Source organism: Hemitrygon akajei, chromosome 22 (genome assembly GCF_048418815.1).
Source record: "Hemitrygon akajei chromosome 22, sHemAka1.3, whole genome shotgun sequence".
In the NCBI taxonomy this organism is placed as follows: Eukaryota; Metazoa; Chordata; class Chondrichthyes; order Myliobatiformes; family Dasyatidae; genus Hemitrygon; species Hemitrygon akajei.
This window is the reverse complement of record NC_133145.1, coordinates 2883511-2902109: the sequence shown is the minus strand read 5'-3', so window position 1 is coordinate 2902109 and position 18599 is coordinate 2883511. Positions and strand designations below refer to the sequence as shown.

The 18599-nt window shown below is 44.5% G+C and overlaps 1 protein-coding gene across 1 annotated transcript in view; it reads right to left on the bottom strand.

The window, feature by feature from the left end:
• acsf2 (acyl-CoA synthetase family member 2) overlaps positions 1–18599 on the bottom strand; it is a 527858-nt gene that overhangs the window by 412095 nt on the left and 97164 nt on the right. The window contains 3 exon segments of the mRNA XM_073026612.1: positions 2747–2800; positions 17765–17794; positions 17796–17894. Coding sequence (XP_072882713.1) covers positions 2747–2800; positions 17765–17794; positions 17796–17894 — 183 coding nt within the window.

Below are 18599 nucleotides of genomic sequence, written 5' to 3'. Positions count from 1 at the left end.
CAAAAAATATGGATAACATAGAAGGAATAGATTTCTTAGGATCCGAAATGTAGACTAACAAGTCGTCTGCATACAACAAAACCTTATGCATTTTATCCCCTCTTAATACCCTGAATACTATTGGAATTCCAAAGAGCAATAGCAAGAGGTTCTAGAGCCAAGTTAAATAACAAAGGACTAAGAGGACAGCCCTGCCGGGTACCACTGTATAGTCTAAAACAGGGAGATTTTTGATTGTTAGTTATAACCACAGCCACAGGAGCTTGATAGATCAATTTGATCCAGGAAATGAAATCTGGACCAAAATTAAATCTTTCTAAAATTTCAAATAAATAAAACCACTCCACCCTATCAAAGGCTTTCTCTGCACCAAGGTAAACGACACATTTAGGTTCTATGGATGGAGTGGAATAAATAATGTTTAATAGTCTCCGAATGTTAAAGTATGAATATTTATTCTTAATAAATCTGATAATTAGAGATAACTTTAGGTAAAATATTCTCAATCCTATTAGCCAAAATTTTAGTAAGAATTTTAGAATCCACATTTAGTAAAGGAATTGGCCTATAAGAGGCACATTCAGATAAATCTTTTCCTTTTTTAGAAATTAGTGAAATTAATGCCTCATAAAAAGTTTTTGGGAGAGTCCCAGAGGATATAGAATCAGTGAAAACTTGACATAAATGAGGTGTAAGTATCTCAGTAACCAAGTCTTACAAAATTCCACTGTATATCCATCTGGTCCCAGAACCTTACCTAATTGAAGAGAGGATATAGCCCTTGTTATTTCCTCTTGTTTAATAGGCACATCTAATGTATTCATATCTTGAGTAGAAATTTTAGGTATATTCAGCTTTTGCAAAAATCTATTCATAGAAGTAATATTGTCTTGAAAGTCAGATTTATAAAGGATAGAGTAAAAATGACAACAATCTTGATATTCAAAAGGTGGTGACATTTACATCAGATGGGAAAAATGTTATGCTTGAAAAGAATAATGCTGTGGCAGCAGTTCTTCAACAAGAAATAAAGCATCTGTCTAAGCAATATTGTGTTGTACACAGAGAATACCTGGGTTTAGACAATGCATGGAAAAAAAGTATTAATTAGGATATACAAACACTGCTACGAACAAGCAGTCAATGGATTGTTGGTTAAAAAAGGAAAGCTAGAAGAATTAGCTAATGTCACACAAAAGCTGGATGAACTCAGCAGGTCGGGCAGCATCCACTGAAAGAAGCAGTCAACGTTTCGGGCCGAGACCCTTCATCAGGACTGCTTCTTTCAACAGATGCTGCCTGACCTGCTGAGTTCATTCAGCTTTTTTGTACGTCTTGATTTGACCACAGCATCTGCAGCGTACTTTGTGTTTAGCTAATGTCACAGACCACTAAATAAAGTAAGATGGCTGTCAAGATATTTTGCTGCTTTAATGAGGAATTACAAAGTTTTAATCCAGCACAGTATTGCAAAGTGCAAGTTAATGAACGTAACCATCCAGTCAGCAACTACTGCCTGAAGATTTTGACCAATCCACAATATCAAGTAGCATTAACTGTCCTTCATGATGTTTTAAAAGATCTGGCATCTCTTCGTAAAGTTCTTCAGAAAAGCTCTTTAAATACATTTGAAGCACAGCAGTTTGCAAAAACAAAAGTTAACAAGCTACAGGCACAGTATCTTGGTGGTACCATTTACCGGAGTGACAAGTGTAAGATCTGCTTGCATCTGTAAGTTCTGATGTTAGTAATGCGATTTATTCAATGTGTGTAATCACTTGAATAACAGATTTCCTGATGACGAGTGAAAAGAATGACAAGCTATTGACCTTGCTGCTATTGCAAATGCAACCAATTTTCAATTTGGAAAATAGATTTGAAAAAAATATATTCAGCTGCTATTACGAACTATGACAAAAGCGTTGCTTCAAAAATACCACAGCAATACTGTGCTTTCAAATTTGTTGTTCCCGAGAAAGTTAAGATTGGTTCAATTAAGACATTCACTGATGTATTGAACTATATGCTTAGGAACAAAGAATTTGAAGAACTGTCAGTTCTTGTTGGAACATTTCAAGCTTCTAGTGCTGATTGTCAATGTGGATTCAGTATTTTGAATTCAATCAAATGTAAATCCAGAAACAGACGACAAGTGAATCATTTGGATGACCTAATAAGGATTAAGATGCATCTTTCACCTGGATGTGAAATCAACCTGCTCAGCGCTCGTAGACACTGTAATAAAGGCAGACGAGAAAGAGTCCACAAAATGTGAAAGGGTTTCTTACTTGTACTGTATTTCATAATACTCTTCAACTAATAAATAAAATTAAAAGGTTGTGATTTTTAAATTTTCATTCTAAATATTCATAATGTGCATATTATAAACTAAAGTGCCGTGTGGTTTTCAAGCTGTGTAAAAAATTCCTGCTTAGATCAACAGATAGTGTGTGCAGCTGTAAAAAAATTACACAGAATGTTGATCATATCAATCTCTTTCCCGTTGCCTACTTTTTCCACATAGCCACCAAATCAACATCCCCTTACTCTGGGGTAACCTACAGCAACAATTTTTCTGCCAACCAGCACGTATTCCGGATGTGGAAGGAATCAGAAGCCCAGAGGGAATTGTATGCAACCTGCTGCACTGGATCTGAGCAGCAACACCAGCTGCTGCACCACTCAGTCACCAAGAAGCCATTGTTTCACAGAGAAGCATTCCAAGAGGCAAGGGGAAGCTCCTTACCTTCTTCAGAAGAAACTCCAGCTCTCCAGCTTGGAATGCCGGGTTGATGCTAGTCTGGGAAGAAGCACAGGAGATTAGGGTAGAAAGAGACATGATTCAATAGACAATAGGTGCAGGAGTAGGCCATTCGGCCCTTCGAGCCAGCACCGCCATTCCCTGTGATCATGGCTGATCATCCACAATCCATACCCTGTTCCTGCCTTCTCCCCATATCCCTTGACTCCGCTATCTTTAAGAGCTCTATCTAACTCTTTCTTGAAAGCATCCAGAGAATTGGCCTCCACTGCCTTCTGAGGCAGAGCATTCCATAGATCCACAACTCTCTGGGTGAGAAAGTTTTTCCTGAACATTCTAAATGGCCTACCCTTTATTCTTAAACTGTGGCCTCTGGTTCTGGACTCCCCCAACATCGGGAACATGTTTCCTGCATCTACTGTGTCCAATCCCTTAATAATCTTATATGTTTCAATCAGATCCCCTCTCTTCCTTCTAAATTCCAGTGTATACAAGCCCAGTTTCTCCAATCTTTCAACATATGACAGTCCTGCCATCCCGGGAATTAACTTCGTGAACCTACGCTGCACTCCCTCAACAGCAAGAATGTCCTTCCTCAAATTTGGAAACCAAAACTGCACACATTACTCCAGGTGTGGTCTCACCAGGGCCCTGTACAGCTGCAGAAGGACGTCTTTACTCCTATACTCAACTCCCCTTGCTTTGAAGGCCAGCATGCCATTAGCTTTCTTCACTGCCTGCTGTACCTGCATGCATACTTTCAGCAACTGATGAACAAGGACACCTAGATCTCATTGTACTTCCCCTTTTCCTAACTTTTTTTTCTTTTAAAAAAAGATTTACAGAGTGCAACACATAGATACACCTCAACATAACTTGTGTACATTCATATATTGTAATAAAATTGATCAAAATGTTATAGCATAACACATAAAGGTATACCACTCTGTAATCAAAAATTTAAAGATAGGTCATACATCATAAAAGAAATTTTTTATATATATAAAAAAGTCAACCCCCAACCAACTACCAAAGAAAAAAGCTGATGGATGATAATGGATAATTAGAAAAAAACATATTCACTTAAGAAGTGAAGATAAAAATATACATAAAAGTCTGTGCACTGTTAAACTTTATAAATTGGAAAAGTAATTTAGGAAAGGTCCCCAAATATCATAAAAAGATTGTTTCGAATTTAAGACTGAGCAGCGGATCTTTTCTAAATTTAAATAAGACATAATATCACATAGCCATTGAAGATGTGTAGGAGGGGTAGACTCCTTCCATTTAAGCAAGATTGCTGTTCTTGCTAAAAGAGAGGTAAAAACTAAAACCTGTAGGTTAGGAGTATTTAAAGTTATATCTTCAATTGCAATAATACCAAACAAGGCAGTAAGGGGATTTGGGTTCAATTGGACCCTAAAAAGTTGAGAAAAGGTATGAAATACTTCTCGCCAAAACTTTTCAATTGTAGGGCAAAACCAAAACATATGAATTAAAGAGGCATCAGCAGAGTTGCATTTATTACAAAGTGGAGAAATATTCGGGTAAAAACTTTTATCCCTTCCATTTTTTTATCCCTTCCATGACTGATAAAGTCTTTAAAGATTGGGATGAATTAGGTATTAAGTGTTTTTGGGACCTGTTTATCTCAGGATCTCTTGCTTCATTTGACCAATTGTCAAATAAATTTGCACTCCCAAAATCACATTTTTACAGATACCTTCAAATTAGAGATTTTCTACGTTTCCAATTAGCTACTTTTCCTGTAGGTCCTGATAAAAATTTACAGGACGATCTTTTAAATTTAAAACCTTTTGTTAATGGTTCTATTACCGGTATCTATAACTTGTTGATTGATTCTAGACAAGACTTTTTAGATAAAATAAAAAAAGCTTGGGAGGATGACCTAAATTGTCAGATTTCTGATAATAGATGGAATAAAATTCTTAAACGGGTTAATAAATCATCCTTCTGTGCTCGTCATTCTCTTCTACAATTTAAAGTGGTTCATAGAGCTTACATTTCTAAACAGAAGCTCTCCGGTTTTTACCCGAATGTTTCTCCCTTTTCCTATCTTGATACCATTTAGACAGTAATCTGCCTTCCTGTTCTTGTGACCAAAGTGGATAACCTCACATTTATCCACATTAAACTGACTCTGCCATGCATCTGCCCACTCACCCAAACTGTCCAAGTCACCCTGCATTCTCATAACATCCTCCTGACATTTCACACTGCCACCCAGCTTTGTGTCATCAGCAAATTTGCTAATGTTACTTTTAATCCCTTCATCTAAATCATTAATGTATATTGTAAACAGCTGCGGTCCCAGCACCGAACCTTGCGGTACCCCGACAGCAATTGCCAGTTTACAATACTGAGGAATCCCTTGCACAATATCTTTGGGCAGCAACAGCTATTTTTTCACTGAGCTTTAGGAATTGACAGACAAAAGAGATTCTGCAGGTGCTGGAAATCTTGAGCAACACACACAAGAGGCTGGAGGAACTCAGCAGGTTAAGTAGCATCCATGGAGAGGAATAAAGAGTCAATGTTTCAGGCACAGACTCTCCATTGGGACTGGGAAAGAAGTGGGCAGAAGTCAGAATAAGTAGGTGAGGGGAGGGGAGAGAGTATAAGCTGGTAGGTAATAGTTGAGACCAGGTGAGGGGCAAGGTGTGTGGGTGGGGAAGGCAGATGAAGTGAACAGCAGGAAGAGGATATGTGGAAGACGTATAGGGCTGAAGAAGAAGGAATTCAATAGGACAACAGACCATGTAAAAATGCAAAGGAGGACAGGACGCAGAGAGAGGTAACTTGCAAGGACCTTTCACTCCATTAAAGACCGTAAGACACAGAAGCAGAATTAGGCCATTTAGCACATTAGTTAGCTCCGTCATTTCCTGGTGGCTGATCTCAGGTCCCATTCAACTCCAAACGCCTGCCCTCTCACAATATCCCTTGATGCCCCGACCAATCAGGAATCCATCAACTTCTGCCTTAAATATACCCACGGACTTGGCCTCCACCGCAGTCTGTGGCACAGCATTCCACAGATTCACCACTCTTTGGCTAAAAAAAAATTCCTCCTTACTTCCGTTTTAAAAGGCCACCCCTCAATTTTGAGGCTGTACCCTCTAGTTCTGGATACCCCCACCATAGGAAACATCCTCTCCACATCCACCCTATCTAGTCCTTTCAACATACAGTGGGTTTCACTGAGATCCCCCCCCCCCCACCACGTTCTTCTAAATTCCAGTGAGCACAGGCCAAAGCTGCCAAATGCTCCTCATATATTAACCCCTTCATTCCCGGAATCATCTTTATGAACCTCCTCTGGACTCTCTCCAATGACCATACATCCCTTCTGAGTTATGGAACCCATAACTGTTGACAATACTCCAAGTGTACTCTGACTAGAGTCTCATAAAACCTCAAGAGCTATCTCCTTGCTTTTACATTGATTGTAGACGGGTCATATTCTGCATGGAGGTCAGTGACCAGTGGTGTGCCTCAGGGATCTGTTCTGGGACCCCTTCTCTTCGTGATTTTTATAAATGACCTGGATGAGGAAGTGGAGGGATGGGATAGTAAATTTGCTGATGACATAAAGGTTGGAGGTGTTGTGGATGGTGTGGAGGGCTGTCTGAGGTTACAGCGGGACATTGATAGGATACAAAACTGGGCTGAGAAATGGCAGATGGACTTCAACCCAGATAAGTGTGAGGTGGTTAATTTTGGTAGGTCAAATATGATGGCAGAATATAGTATTAATGGTAAGACTCTTGGGAGTGTGGAGGATCAGAGGGATCTTGGGGTCCGAGTCCATAGGACACTCAAAGCTGCTGTGCATGTTGACTGTGTGGTTAAGATATGGTGCATTGGCCTTCATCAACCATTCAAGAGCTGAGAGGTAATGTTGCAGCTATATAGGACCCTGGTCAGACCCCACTTGGAGTACTGTGCTCAGTTCTGGTCGCCTCACTACAGGAAGGATGTGGAAACCATAGAAAGGGTGCAGAGGAGATTTACAAGGATGTTGCCTGGATTGGGGAGCATTACCTATGAGAATAGGTTGAGTGAACTTGGCCTTTTCTCCTTGGAGTGACAGAGGATGAGAGGTGACCTGATAGAGGTGTTTAAGATGATGAGAGGCATTGATCATGTGGATAGTCAGAGGCTTTTTCCCAGGGCTGAAATGGCTAACATGAGAGGACACAGTTTTAAGGTGCTTGGAAGGCAGTACAGAGGAGATATCCGGGGTAAGTATTTTACACAGGGAGTGGTGCTGGTAACTGACTCTGCACGTGCTCTCCCGGCAAACTGCCCTCTACACTATCCTATACCCAAGAAACCCTCCTAAACCTCCGATTTGCTACATCTAGCAAGATCAACAACACCCTGGCGAAGTTACTGACCCAGCTGGAGAGCATCGACGTGCCAGAATTGCTTCAACTCCAGACCGTACCTGGACCTGATCAGCGAGGCCTGGTCCGAGGTCCACCACGTTCCCGGAGACCCGCGGCCTGCTACCCATTCCGACCAGCGCCTCTCCGAAGCAGATGACCACACAGAAGTGACGTCGGAGACCTCAAGGTACCCCAGACGCTTCCCCGGAGCGACCACCGTAGAGCCCCGTTGGTGGCCATCCACAGCTGCTGGAAGTGAAGCCTCTGCTGCCGACCTCAGAAATTGAGCCCGGGGCTCGGATGGAGCGGAGGCCTCTGCAACCGTGACTCAGTTCACGGACTTGTTTCAGCCGGCAGCCTGGCCCTCCAGGATTAAATGTGGGCTTCGGGGCCCGACCCGATCGACAGCCTGGGCCCCCGGCAGCTGGAAGTGGCAGCGGAGCCTCCCCCGTCACTCGGCCCGACCTGGGGCGCCCGACGACGGACTCACTTTACACCGGACGCTGTCGGAGCAGTGCTGCCAGGATAATCTAGGACACGACCCACCCAGCCAACACACTTTTTGTCCCTCTTCCCTCCGGGAGAAGGTTCAGGAGCTTGAAGATTCGTACGGCCAGATTTGGGAACAGCTTCTTTCCAACTGTGATAAGACTGCTGAACAGATCCTGATCCGGATCTGGGCCGTACCTTCCAAATATCCGGACCTGACTTGCACTACCTTACTTTCCCTTTTCTATCTTCTAATTATGATTTATAATTTAAATTTTTATTATATTTACTTCAATTTGTACTTCAGGGAGCGCGAAGCGCAGAATCAAGTATCACTGTGATGATTGTATGCTCTAGTATCAATTGTGTGGTGACAATAGAGGATAATGAATGAATAAATAATGAGTGCATGCAATGGGCTGCCCGTGATGTGGCGTAGGCAGATACAACAGGGTCTTTGAAGACATACAAACAAGCTGGATGAACTCAGCAGGTCGGGCAGCATCCGTGGATGGGTGAACCCAAGCACAGGACAATGACATGGGGATAGAGTGTTTATTAGTGTTTGGAGGGAAGGCAGGGGAGTGAGGATTAGGCAGAGAAAAGCGGAGGAGTGAGTGAGGTTTGACCGGGGATCGAACCCGGGTCGATGCGCAGAGAGTTTAACCACTGAGCCAGCGGAGAGTGTAGGTGGGTGGTGGGACGAGGCAGAGCAGGGTTGTTGACAAGGGTGTGAGTGTGTCTGGGGGAGAACGGCAGGCAGGAGGATGAACGGGAAAGCAGGAGGATGAACGGGAAGGCAGGAGGATGAACGGGAAGGCAGGAGGATGAATGGGAAGGCAGGTGGATGAACGGGAAGGCAGGAGGATATGAACGGGAAGGCAGGTGGATGAACGGGATGGCAGGTGGACGATGAACGGGAAGCCAGGTGGACGATGAACGGGAAGGCAGGTGGATGAACGGGAAGGCAGGTGGACGATGAACGGGAAGCCAGGTGGATGAACGGGAAGGCAGGTGGACGATGAACGGGAAGGCAGGAGGATGAACGGGAAGGCAGGTGGATGAATGGGAAGGCAGGAGGATGAACGGGAAGGCAGGTGGATGAACGGGAAGGCAGGTGGATGAAGGGGAAGGCAGGAGGATGAACGGGAAGGCAGGAGGATGAACGGGAAGGTAGGTGGATGAACGGGAAGGCAGGTGGATGAACGGGAAGGTAGGTGGATGAACGGGAAGGCAGGAGGATGAACGGGAAGGCAGGAGGATGAACGGGAAGGTAGGTGGATGAACGGGAAGGCAGGTGGATGAACGGGAAGGCAGGTGGATGAAGGGGAAGGCAGGAGGATGAACGGGAAGGCAGGAGGATGAACGGGAAGGTAGGTGGATGAACGGGAAGGCAGGTGGATGAACGGGAAGGTAGGTGGATGAACGGGAAGGCAGGAGGATGAACGGGAAGGCAGGAGGATGAACGGGAAGGCAGGTGGATGAATGGGAAGGCAGGAGGATGAACGGGAAGGCAGGTGGATGAACGGGAAGGCAGGTGGATGAACGGGAAGGTAGGAGGATGAACGGGAAGGCAGGTGGATGAACGGGAAGGTAGGAGGATGAACGGGAAGGCAGGAGGATGAACGGGAAGGCAGGAGGATGAACGGGAAGGCAGGTGGATGAACGGGAAGGTAGGAGGATGAACGGGAAGGCAGGAGGATGAATGGGAAGGCAGGAGGATGAACGGGAAGGTAGGTGGATGAACGGGATAGCAGGTGGATCAACGGGAAGGCAGGAGGATGAACGGGAAGGCAGGTGGACGATGAACGGGAAGGCAGGTGGAGGATGAACGGGAAGGCAGGTGGAGGATGAACGGGAAGGCAGGTGGATGAACGGGAAGGCAGGTGGATGAACTGGAAGGTAGGTGGATGAACGGGAAGGCAGGAGGATGAATGGGAAGGCAGGTGGATGAACGGGAAGGCAGGTGGATGAACGGGAAGGCAGGAGGATGAATGGGAAGGCAGGAGGATGAACGGGAAGGCAGGTGGATGAACGGGAAGGCAGGAGGATGAATGGGAAGGCAGGAGGATGAACGGGAAGGTAGGTGGATGAACGGGAAGGTAGGTGGATGAACGGGAAGGCAGGAGGATGAATGGGAAGGCAGGAGGATGAACGGGAAGGCAGGTGGATGAACGGGAAGGTAGGTGGATGAACGGGAAGGCAGGAGGATGAACGGGAAGGCAGGTGGATGAACGGGAAGGTAGCTGGATGAACGGGAAGGCAGGTGGATGAACGGGAAGGCAGGTGGATGAATGGCAAGGTAGGTGGATGAACGGGAAGGCAGGTGGATGAATGGCAAGGTAGGTGGATGAACGGGAAGGCAGGTGGATGAATGGCAAGGTAGGTGGATGAACGGGAAGGCAGGTGGATGAATGGGAAGGCAGGAGGATGAACGGGAAGGCAGGTGGATGAACGGGAAGGCAGGTGGACGATGAACGGGAAGGCAGGTGGATGAACGGGAAGGCAGGAGGATGAATGGGAAGGCAGCTGGATGAACGGGAAGGCAGGAGGATGAATGGGAAGGTAGGTGGATGAACGGGAAGGCAGGTGGATGAACGGGAAGGCAGGAGGATGAATGGGAAGGCAGGAGGATGAACGGGAAGGCAGGTGGATGAATGGCAAGGTAGGTGGATGAACGGGAAGGCAGGAGGATGAACGGGAAGGCAGGTGGATGAACGGGAAGGCAGGTGGATGAATGGGAAGGTAGGTGGATGAACGCGAAGGCAGGGGGATGAACGGGAAGTTAGAGGGTAAATACCCTGGCTACATGCGTCAGTTAGAGGGTAAAGACCCTGGTTACAATGGTCAGTTAGAGGGTAAATACTCTGGTTACAATGGTCAGTTAGAGGGTAAAGACCCTGGTTACAATGGTCAGTTAGAGGGTAAATACTCTGGTTACAATGGTAAGTTAGAGGGTAAAGACCCTGGTTACAATGGTCAGTTAGAGGGTAAATACTCTGGTTACAATGGTCAGTTAGAGGGTAAAGACCCTGGTTACAATGGTCAGTTAGAGGGTAAATACCCTGGTTACAATGGTCAGTTAGAGGGTAAATACTCTGGCTACATGCGTCAGTTAGAGGGTAAAGACCCTGGTTACAATGGTCAGTTAGAGGGTAAAGACCCTGGTTACAATGGTCAGTTAGAGGGTAAATACTCTGGCTACATGCGTCAGTTAGAGGGTAAAGACCCTGGTTACAATGGTCAGTTAGAGGATAAATACTCTGGTTACATGCGTCAGTTAGAGGGTAAAGATCCTGGTTACAATGGTCAGTTAGAGGATAAATACTCTGGTTACAATGGTCAGTTAGAGGGTAAATACTCTGGCTACATGCGTCAGTTAGAGGGTAAAGACCCTGGTTACAATGGTCAGTTAGAGGGTAAAGACCCTGGTTACAATGGTCAGTTAGAGGGTAAATACTCTGGCTACATGCGTCAGTTAGAGGGTAAAGACCCTGGTTACAATGGTCAGTTAGAGGATAAATACTCTAGTTACAATGGTCAGTTAGAGGGTAAAGACCCTGATTACAATGGTCAGTTAGAGGGTAAATACCCTGGTTTCAATAGTCAGTTAGAGGGTAAATACTCTGGTTACATGCGTCAGTTAGAGGGTAAATACTCTGGTTACAATGGTCAGTTAGAGGGTAAAGACCCTGGTTACAATGGTCAGTTAGTGGGTAAATACTCTGGCAACATGCGTCAGTTAGAGGGTAAAGACCCTGGTTACAATGGTCAGTTAGAGGGTAAAGAACCTGGCTACATGCGTCAGTTAGAGCGTAAATACTCTGGTTACAATGGTCAGTTAGAGGGTAAATACTCTGGTTACAATGATCAGTTAGAGGGTAAAGACCCTGGTTACAATGGTCAGTTAGAGGGTAAATACTCTGGTTACAATGGTCAGTTAGAGGGTAAATACCCTGGTTACAATGGTCAGTTAGAGGGTAAATACTCTGGCTACATGCGTCAGTTAGAGGGTAAAGACCCTGGTTACAATGGTCAGTTAGAGGGTAAATACTCTGGTTACAATGGTCAGTTAGAGGGTAAATACCCTGGCTACAATGGTCAGTTAGAGGGTAAATACCCTGGCTACATGCGTCAGTTAGAGCGTAAATACCCTGGTTACAATGGTCAGTTAGAGGGTAAATACTCTGGCTACATGCATCAGTTTGAGGGTAAATACTCTGGTTACAATGGTCAGTTAGAGGGTAAATACTCTGGTTACAATGATCAGTTAGAGGGTAAAGACCCCTGGTTACAATGGTCAGTTAGAGGGTAAATACTCTGGTTACAATGGTCAGTTAGAGGGTAAATACCCTGGTTACAATGGTCAGTTAGAGGGTAAATACTCTGGCTACGTGCGTCAGTTAGAGGGTAAAGACCCTGGTTACAATGGTCAGTTAGAGGGTAAATACTCTGGTTACAATGGTCAGTTAGAGGGTAAAGACCCTGATTACAATGGTCAGTTAGAGGGTAAATATCCTGATTACAATGGTCAGTTAGAGGGTAAATACTCTGGCTACATGCGTCAGTTAGAGGTTAAAGACCCTGGTTACAATGGTCAGTTAGTGGGTAAATTCTCTGGTTACAATGGTCAGTTAGAGGGTAAAGACCCTGATTACATGCATCAGTTAGAGGGTAAATACCCTGGTTACAATGGTCAGTTAGAGGGTAAATACTCTGGTTACAATGGTCAGTTAGAGGGTAAAGTCCCTGGTTACAATGGTCAGTTAGAGGGTAAATACTCTGGTTACAATGGTCAGTTAGAGGGTAAAGACCCTGGCTACAATGGTCAGTTAGAGGGTAAAGACCCTGGTTACAATGGTCAGTTAGAGGGTAAATACTCTGGGTACATGCGTCAGTTAGAGGGTAAATACTCTGGTTACAATGGTCAGTTAGAGGGTAAAGACCCCGGTTACAATGGTCAGTTAGAGGGTAAGTACTCTGGTTACAATGGTCAGTTAGAGGGTAAAGACCCTGGCTACAATGGTCAGTTCGAGGGTAAATACCCTGGCTACATGCGTCAGTTAGAGCGTAAATACCCTGGTTACAATGGTCAGTTAGAGGGTAAATACTCTGGTTACAATGGTCAGTTAGAGGGTAAATACTCTGGTTACAATGATCAGTTAGAGGGTAAAGACCCTGGTTACAATGGTCAGTTAGAGGGTAAATACTCTGGTTACAATGGTCAGTTAGAGGGTAAATACCCTGGTTACAATGGTCAGTTAGAGGGTAAATACTCTGGTTACAATGGTCAGTTAGAGGGTAAAGACCCTGGTTACAATGGTCAGTTAGAGGGTAAATACCCTGGTTACAATGGTCAGTTAGAGGGTAAAGACCCTGATTACAATGGTCAGTTAGAGGGTAAAGACCCTGGTTACAATGGTCAGTTAGAGGGTAAATACTCTGGCTACATGCGTCAGTTAGAGGATAAAGACCCTGGTTACAATGGTCAGTTAGAGGGTAAATACTCTGGTTACATGCGTCAGTTAGAGGGTAAATACTCTGGTTACAATGGTCAGTTAGAGGGTAAAGACCCTGGTTACAATGGTCAGTTAGAGGGTAAATACTCTGGCTACATGCGTCAGTTAGAGGGTAAAGAACCTGGTTACAATGGTCAGTTAGAGGGTAAAGACCCTGGTTACAATGGTCAGTTAGAGGGTAAATACTCTGGTTACAATGGTCAGTTAGAGGGTAAAGACCCTGGTTACAATGGTCAGTAAAAGGGTAAAGACCCTGATTACAATGGTCAGTTAGAGGTTAAATACTCTGGTTACAATGGTCAGTTAGAGGGTAAAGACCCTGATTACAATGGTCGGTTAGAGGGTAAATACTCTGGTTACAATGGTCAGTTAGACGGTAAATACTCTGGTTACAATGGTCAGTTAGAGGGTAAAGACCCTGGTTACAATGGTCAGTTAGAGGGTAAATACTCTGGTTACAATGGTCAGTTAGAGGGTAAATACTCTGGCTACATGCGTCAGTTAGAGGGTAAAGACCCTGGTTACAATGGTCAGTTAGAGGGTAAAGACCCTGGTTACAATGGTCAGTTAGAGGGTAAATACTCTGGTTACAATGGTCAGTTAGAGGGTAAAGACCTTGGTTACAATGGTCAGTTAGAGGGTAAATACTCTGGCTGCATGCGTCAGTTAGAGGGTAAAGACCCTGGTTACAATGGTCAGTTAGAGGGTAAATACTCTGGTTACATGCGTCAGTTAGAGGGTAAAGACCCTGGTTACAATGGTCAGTTAGAGGGTAAATACCCTGGTTACAATGGTCAGTTAGAGGGTAAATACTCTGGCTACATGCATCAGTTAGAGGGTAAATACTCTGGTTACAATGATCAGTTAGAGGGTAAATACTCTGGTTACAATGATCAGTTAGAGGGTAAATACTCTGGTTACAATGATCAGTTAGAGGGTAAAGACCCTGGTTACAATGGCCAGTTAGAGGGTAAATACTCTGGTTACAATGGTCAGTTAGAGGGTAAATACCCTGGTTACAATGGTCAGTTAGAGGGTAAATACTCTGGTTACAATGGTCAGTTAGAGGGTAAAGACCCTGGTTACAATGGTCAGTTAGAGGGTAAATACCCTGGTTACAATGGTCAGTTAGAGGGTAAAGACCCTGATTACAATGGTCAGTTAGAGGGTAAAGACCCTGGTTACAATGGTCAGTTAGAGGGTAAATACTCTGGCTACATGCGTCAGTTAGAGGATAAAGACCCTGGTTACAATGGTCAGTTAGAGGGTAAATACTCTGGTTACATGCGTCAGTTAGAGGGTAAATACTCTGGTTACAATGGTCAGTTAGAGGGTAAAGACCCTGGTTACAATGGTCAGTTAGAGGGTAAATACTCTGGCTACATGCGTCAGTTAGAGGGTAAAGAACCTGGTTACAATGGTCAGTTAGAGGGTAAAGACCCTGGTTACAATGGTCAGTTAGAGGGTAAATACTCTGGTTACAATGGTCAGTTAGAGGGTAAAGACCCTGGTTACAATGGTCAGTAAGAGGGTAAAGACCCTGATTACAATGGTCAGTTAGAGGTTAAATACTCTGGTTACAATGGTCAGTTAGAGGGTAAAGACCCTGATTACAATGGTCGGTTAGAGGGTAAATACTCTGGTTACAATGGTCAGTTAGACGGTAAATACTCTGGTTACAATGGTCAGTTAGAGGGTAAAGACCCTGGTTACAATGGTCAGTTAGAGGGTAAATACTCTGGTTACAATGGTCAGTTAGAGGGTAAATACTCTGGCTACATGCGTCAGTTAGAGGGTAAAGACCCTGGTTACAATGGTCAGTTAGAGGGTAAAGACCCTGGTTACAATGGTCAGTTAGAGGGTAAATACTCTGGTTACAATGGTCAGTTAGAGGGTAAAGACCTTGGTTACAATGGTCAGTTAGAGGGTAAATACTCTGGCTGCATGCGTCAGTTAGAGGGTAAAGACCCTGGTTACAATGGTCAGTTAGAGGGTAAATACTCTGGTTACATGCATCAGTTAGAGGGTAAAGACCCTGGTTACAATGGTCAGTTAGAGGGTAAATACCCTGGTTACAATGGTCAGTTAGAGGGTAAATACTCTGGCTACATGCATCAGTTAGAGGGTAAATACTCTGGTTACAATGGTCAGTTAGAGGGTAAATACTCTGGTTACAATGATCAGTTAGAGGGTAAATACTCTGGTTACAATGATCAGTTAGAGGGTAAAGACCCTGGTTACAATGGCCAGTTAGAGGGTAAATACTCTGGTTACAATGGTCAGTTAGAGGGTAAATACCCTGGTTACAATGGTCAGTTAGAGGGTAAATACACTGGCTACATGCGTCAGTTAGAGGGTAAAGACCCTGGTTACAATGGTCAGTTAGAGGGTAAATACCCTGGTTACAATGGTCAGTTAGAGGGTAAAGACCCTGGTTACAATGGTCAGTTAGAGGGTAAATACTCTGGCTACAATGGTCAGTTAGAGAGTAAATATTCTGGTTACATGCTTCAGTTAAAGGGTAAATACTCTGGTTACAATGGTCAGTTAGAGGGTAAAGACCCTGGTTACAATGGTCAGTTAGTGGGTAAATACTCTGGCAACATGCGTCAGTTAGAGGGTAAAGACCCTGGTTACAATGGTCAGTTAGAAGGTAAAGAACCTGGCTACATGCGTCAGTTAGAGCGTAAATACTCTGGTTACAATGGTCAGTTAGAGGGTAAATACTCTGGTTACAATGGTCAGTTAGAGGGTAAATACTCTGGTTACAATGATCAGTTAGAGGGTAAAGACCCTGGTTACAATGGTCAGTTAGAGGGTAAATACTCTGGTTACAATGGTCAGTTAGAGGGTAAATACCCTGGTTACAATGGTCAGTTAGAGGGTAAATACTCTGGCTACATGCGTCAGTTAGAGGGTAAAGACCCTGGTTACAATGGTCAGTTAGAGGGTAAATACTCTGGTTACAATGGTCAGTTAGAGGGTAAAGACCCTGATTACAATGGTCAGTTAGAGGGTAAATATCCTGATTACAATGGTCAGTTAGAGGGTAAATACTCTGGCTACATGCGTCAGTTAGAGGTTAAAGACCCTGGTTACAATGGTCAGTTAGTGGGTAAATACTCTGGTTACAATGGTCAGTTAGAGGGTAAAGACCCTGATTACATGCATCAGGTTAGAGGGTAAATACCCTGGTTACAATGGTCAGTTAGAGGGTAAATACTCTGGTTACAATGGTCAGTTAGAGGGTAAAGACCCTGGTTACAATGGTCAGTTAGAGGGTAAATACTCTGGTTACAATGGTCAGTTAGAGGGTAAAGACCCTGGCTACAATGGTCAGTTAGAGCGTAAAGACCCTGGTTACAATGGTCAGTTAGAGGGTAAATACTCTGGTTACAATGGTCAGTTAGAGGGTATCGTGCAGCAGGTGGCTCAGCCCTCATTCCCAAAGCCTTTCCAGCATCTACAAAGCGAAGTAACTTTATTGTTTAACATATCCAAGAACAGTGAAAGGCTTGTCTAGTGTGTAGGACCCCCACCATCCAGGACATGTCCTCTTCTCATTACTACCTTTGGGGAGGAGGTACAGGAACCTGAAGAGACACACCGTGTTTCTTCCTCTGAATGGTCCATGGACACTCTCTCACTCCTTTTGCACCAGTGTTTGCGTGTGTGGGTGTATTATTGTGACCTGTAGCTAGTTATTGCACTGTAGCGTATGATCGAGGGTGAGGCAGTGAGGGGTATACCCTTCAGCCTGAAGGGAAGCTCTTGCTCGTCAGAGATGGTAATTAACTGCACCGTTATTTCCCATCGTTCCTGGATACTGCCTGGGTTTCACTGATATGGGCTGCTTCACTTTACCGATAGCTGTCCAACAGAACTGAACTTTGTACATTTATCAGTGAGTGCCCCTGCTCTGACCCATGGTGCTTTGCTGACTGGCCTTCTCTGCATTAGAATGGTCTGCTCCTCGGCATGCCGTCCATCTGCAACATGGGCTCTCTTCTGTTTCTGTCCGGTTGCTCAGCCTCATCTGTTGGAGATGTCCTAAAGTCCAGTGATGGAACTCTGATTCTTTATTATTTAATCTCTCTCTGCCTGCTCCTATTAACCAGATCACATTGTTTACAACATATCCCCCTTCTGCCTATTTGCCACCCCTCCCAACCTTCACTGCAACCTAAGAATAACTGATTTTCCCTACTGCCCAATTCTCACGAGGATCTCTGGTGTGAATCGTACCTCTGCTTCTACCTCCAAGGGCACTGCCTGAACTGTTGCCTTTCCAGGAGATTTACTTTTTGTTTCTGATTACCAACACAGTTTTCTTGCATTTTCTTTACTAGAATTCCTTCATGCCTGCCACCCAGATCTAGCCATCACAAATGCAACCCATCCATTGATCCTCTCTTAATCTGCTCTGCTCCACACTCAGCCTCTCCATCCACTCTGGTCACCCCCCACCCCACCCCACCACAGTTCACCTTTGCACCTTGAATGCACTGGCCGGCAATAGGGCCCTCTTCGTCAGACCCACACGGAGGCTGTTGCCCAGTCATTAGCGACCCTCACTCACTCACCAAAATGATGCCTGCCTTCGCTGTTGCAAAGCTGGATCAGCAGCCACTCATAAATGTTTGGTCCCCAGATCCCCAAGCGGTCCCCCTTCTGCAGCCCAATGGCAAGAAGTCCTGCAGCCATCTGGTCCACCTGCAAGAACAAATGGAATTCAGAATTCAGCAGCTCAACTTAATGACCCATTCCTGCCCAAAGCCACATCCTCGGTGCACCCACCAGAGGCAGAAAGAGTGAAACTGGGCTGTCACGAGGAAATCTGCAGATGCTGGAAATTCAGACAACACACACAAGCAAGTGCTGGTGGAACACAGCAGGCCAGGCAGCATCTATAGGGAGAAGCACTGTTGACGTTTCGGGCCGAGACCCTTCGTCAGGACTAACTGAAAGGAAAGATAGTAAGAGATAACTGGGCTGTAATGGTTAGATTAAAGGATTGTTTGAATAGAGTAGAGCACAATCCAATCCATTTAGAAGATAAAAGTACATAAGCATGGACGCTGAAAAGGCATTTGATTCCGTTAATTCAAATTTTCTTTACAGAGTTTCACATAGATTTGGTTTCCAAGACACAATTATTAAAACTATACAGGCACTATATGACAACCCTACTGCTAGGATTAAAATCAATGGATATTTATCAAATAGTCTTACCCTAGAAAGCGGCACGAGACAGTGTTGTGTATGGTCACCACTACTCTTTGCGTTATATCTGGAACCATTAGCTCAATACATCAGACAAAATGAAGATATCAGGGGAATTACTATTAAAGGGACAGAGCATAAATTAGCTTGCTATGCGGATGACATTTTGATCTATCTAGGGCAACCAACATACTC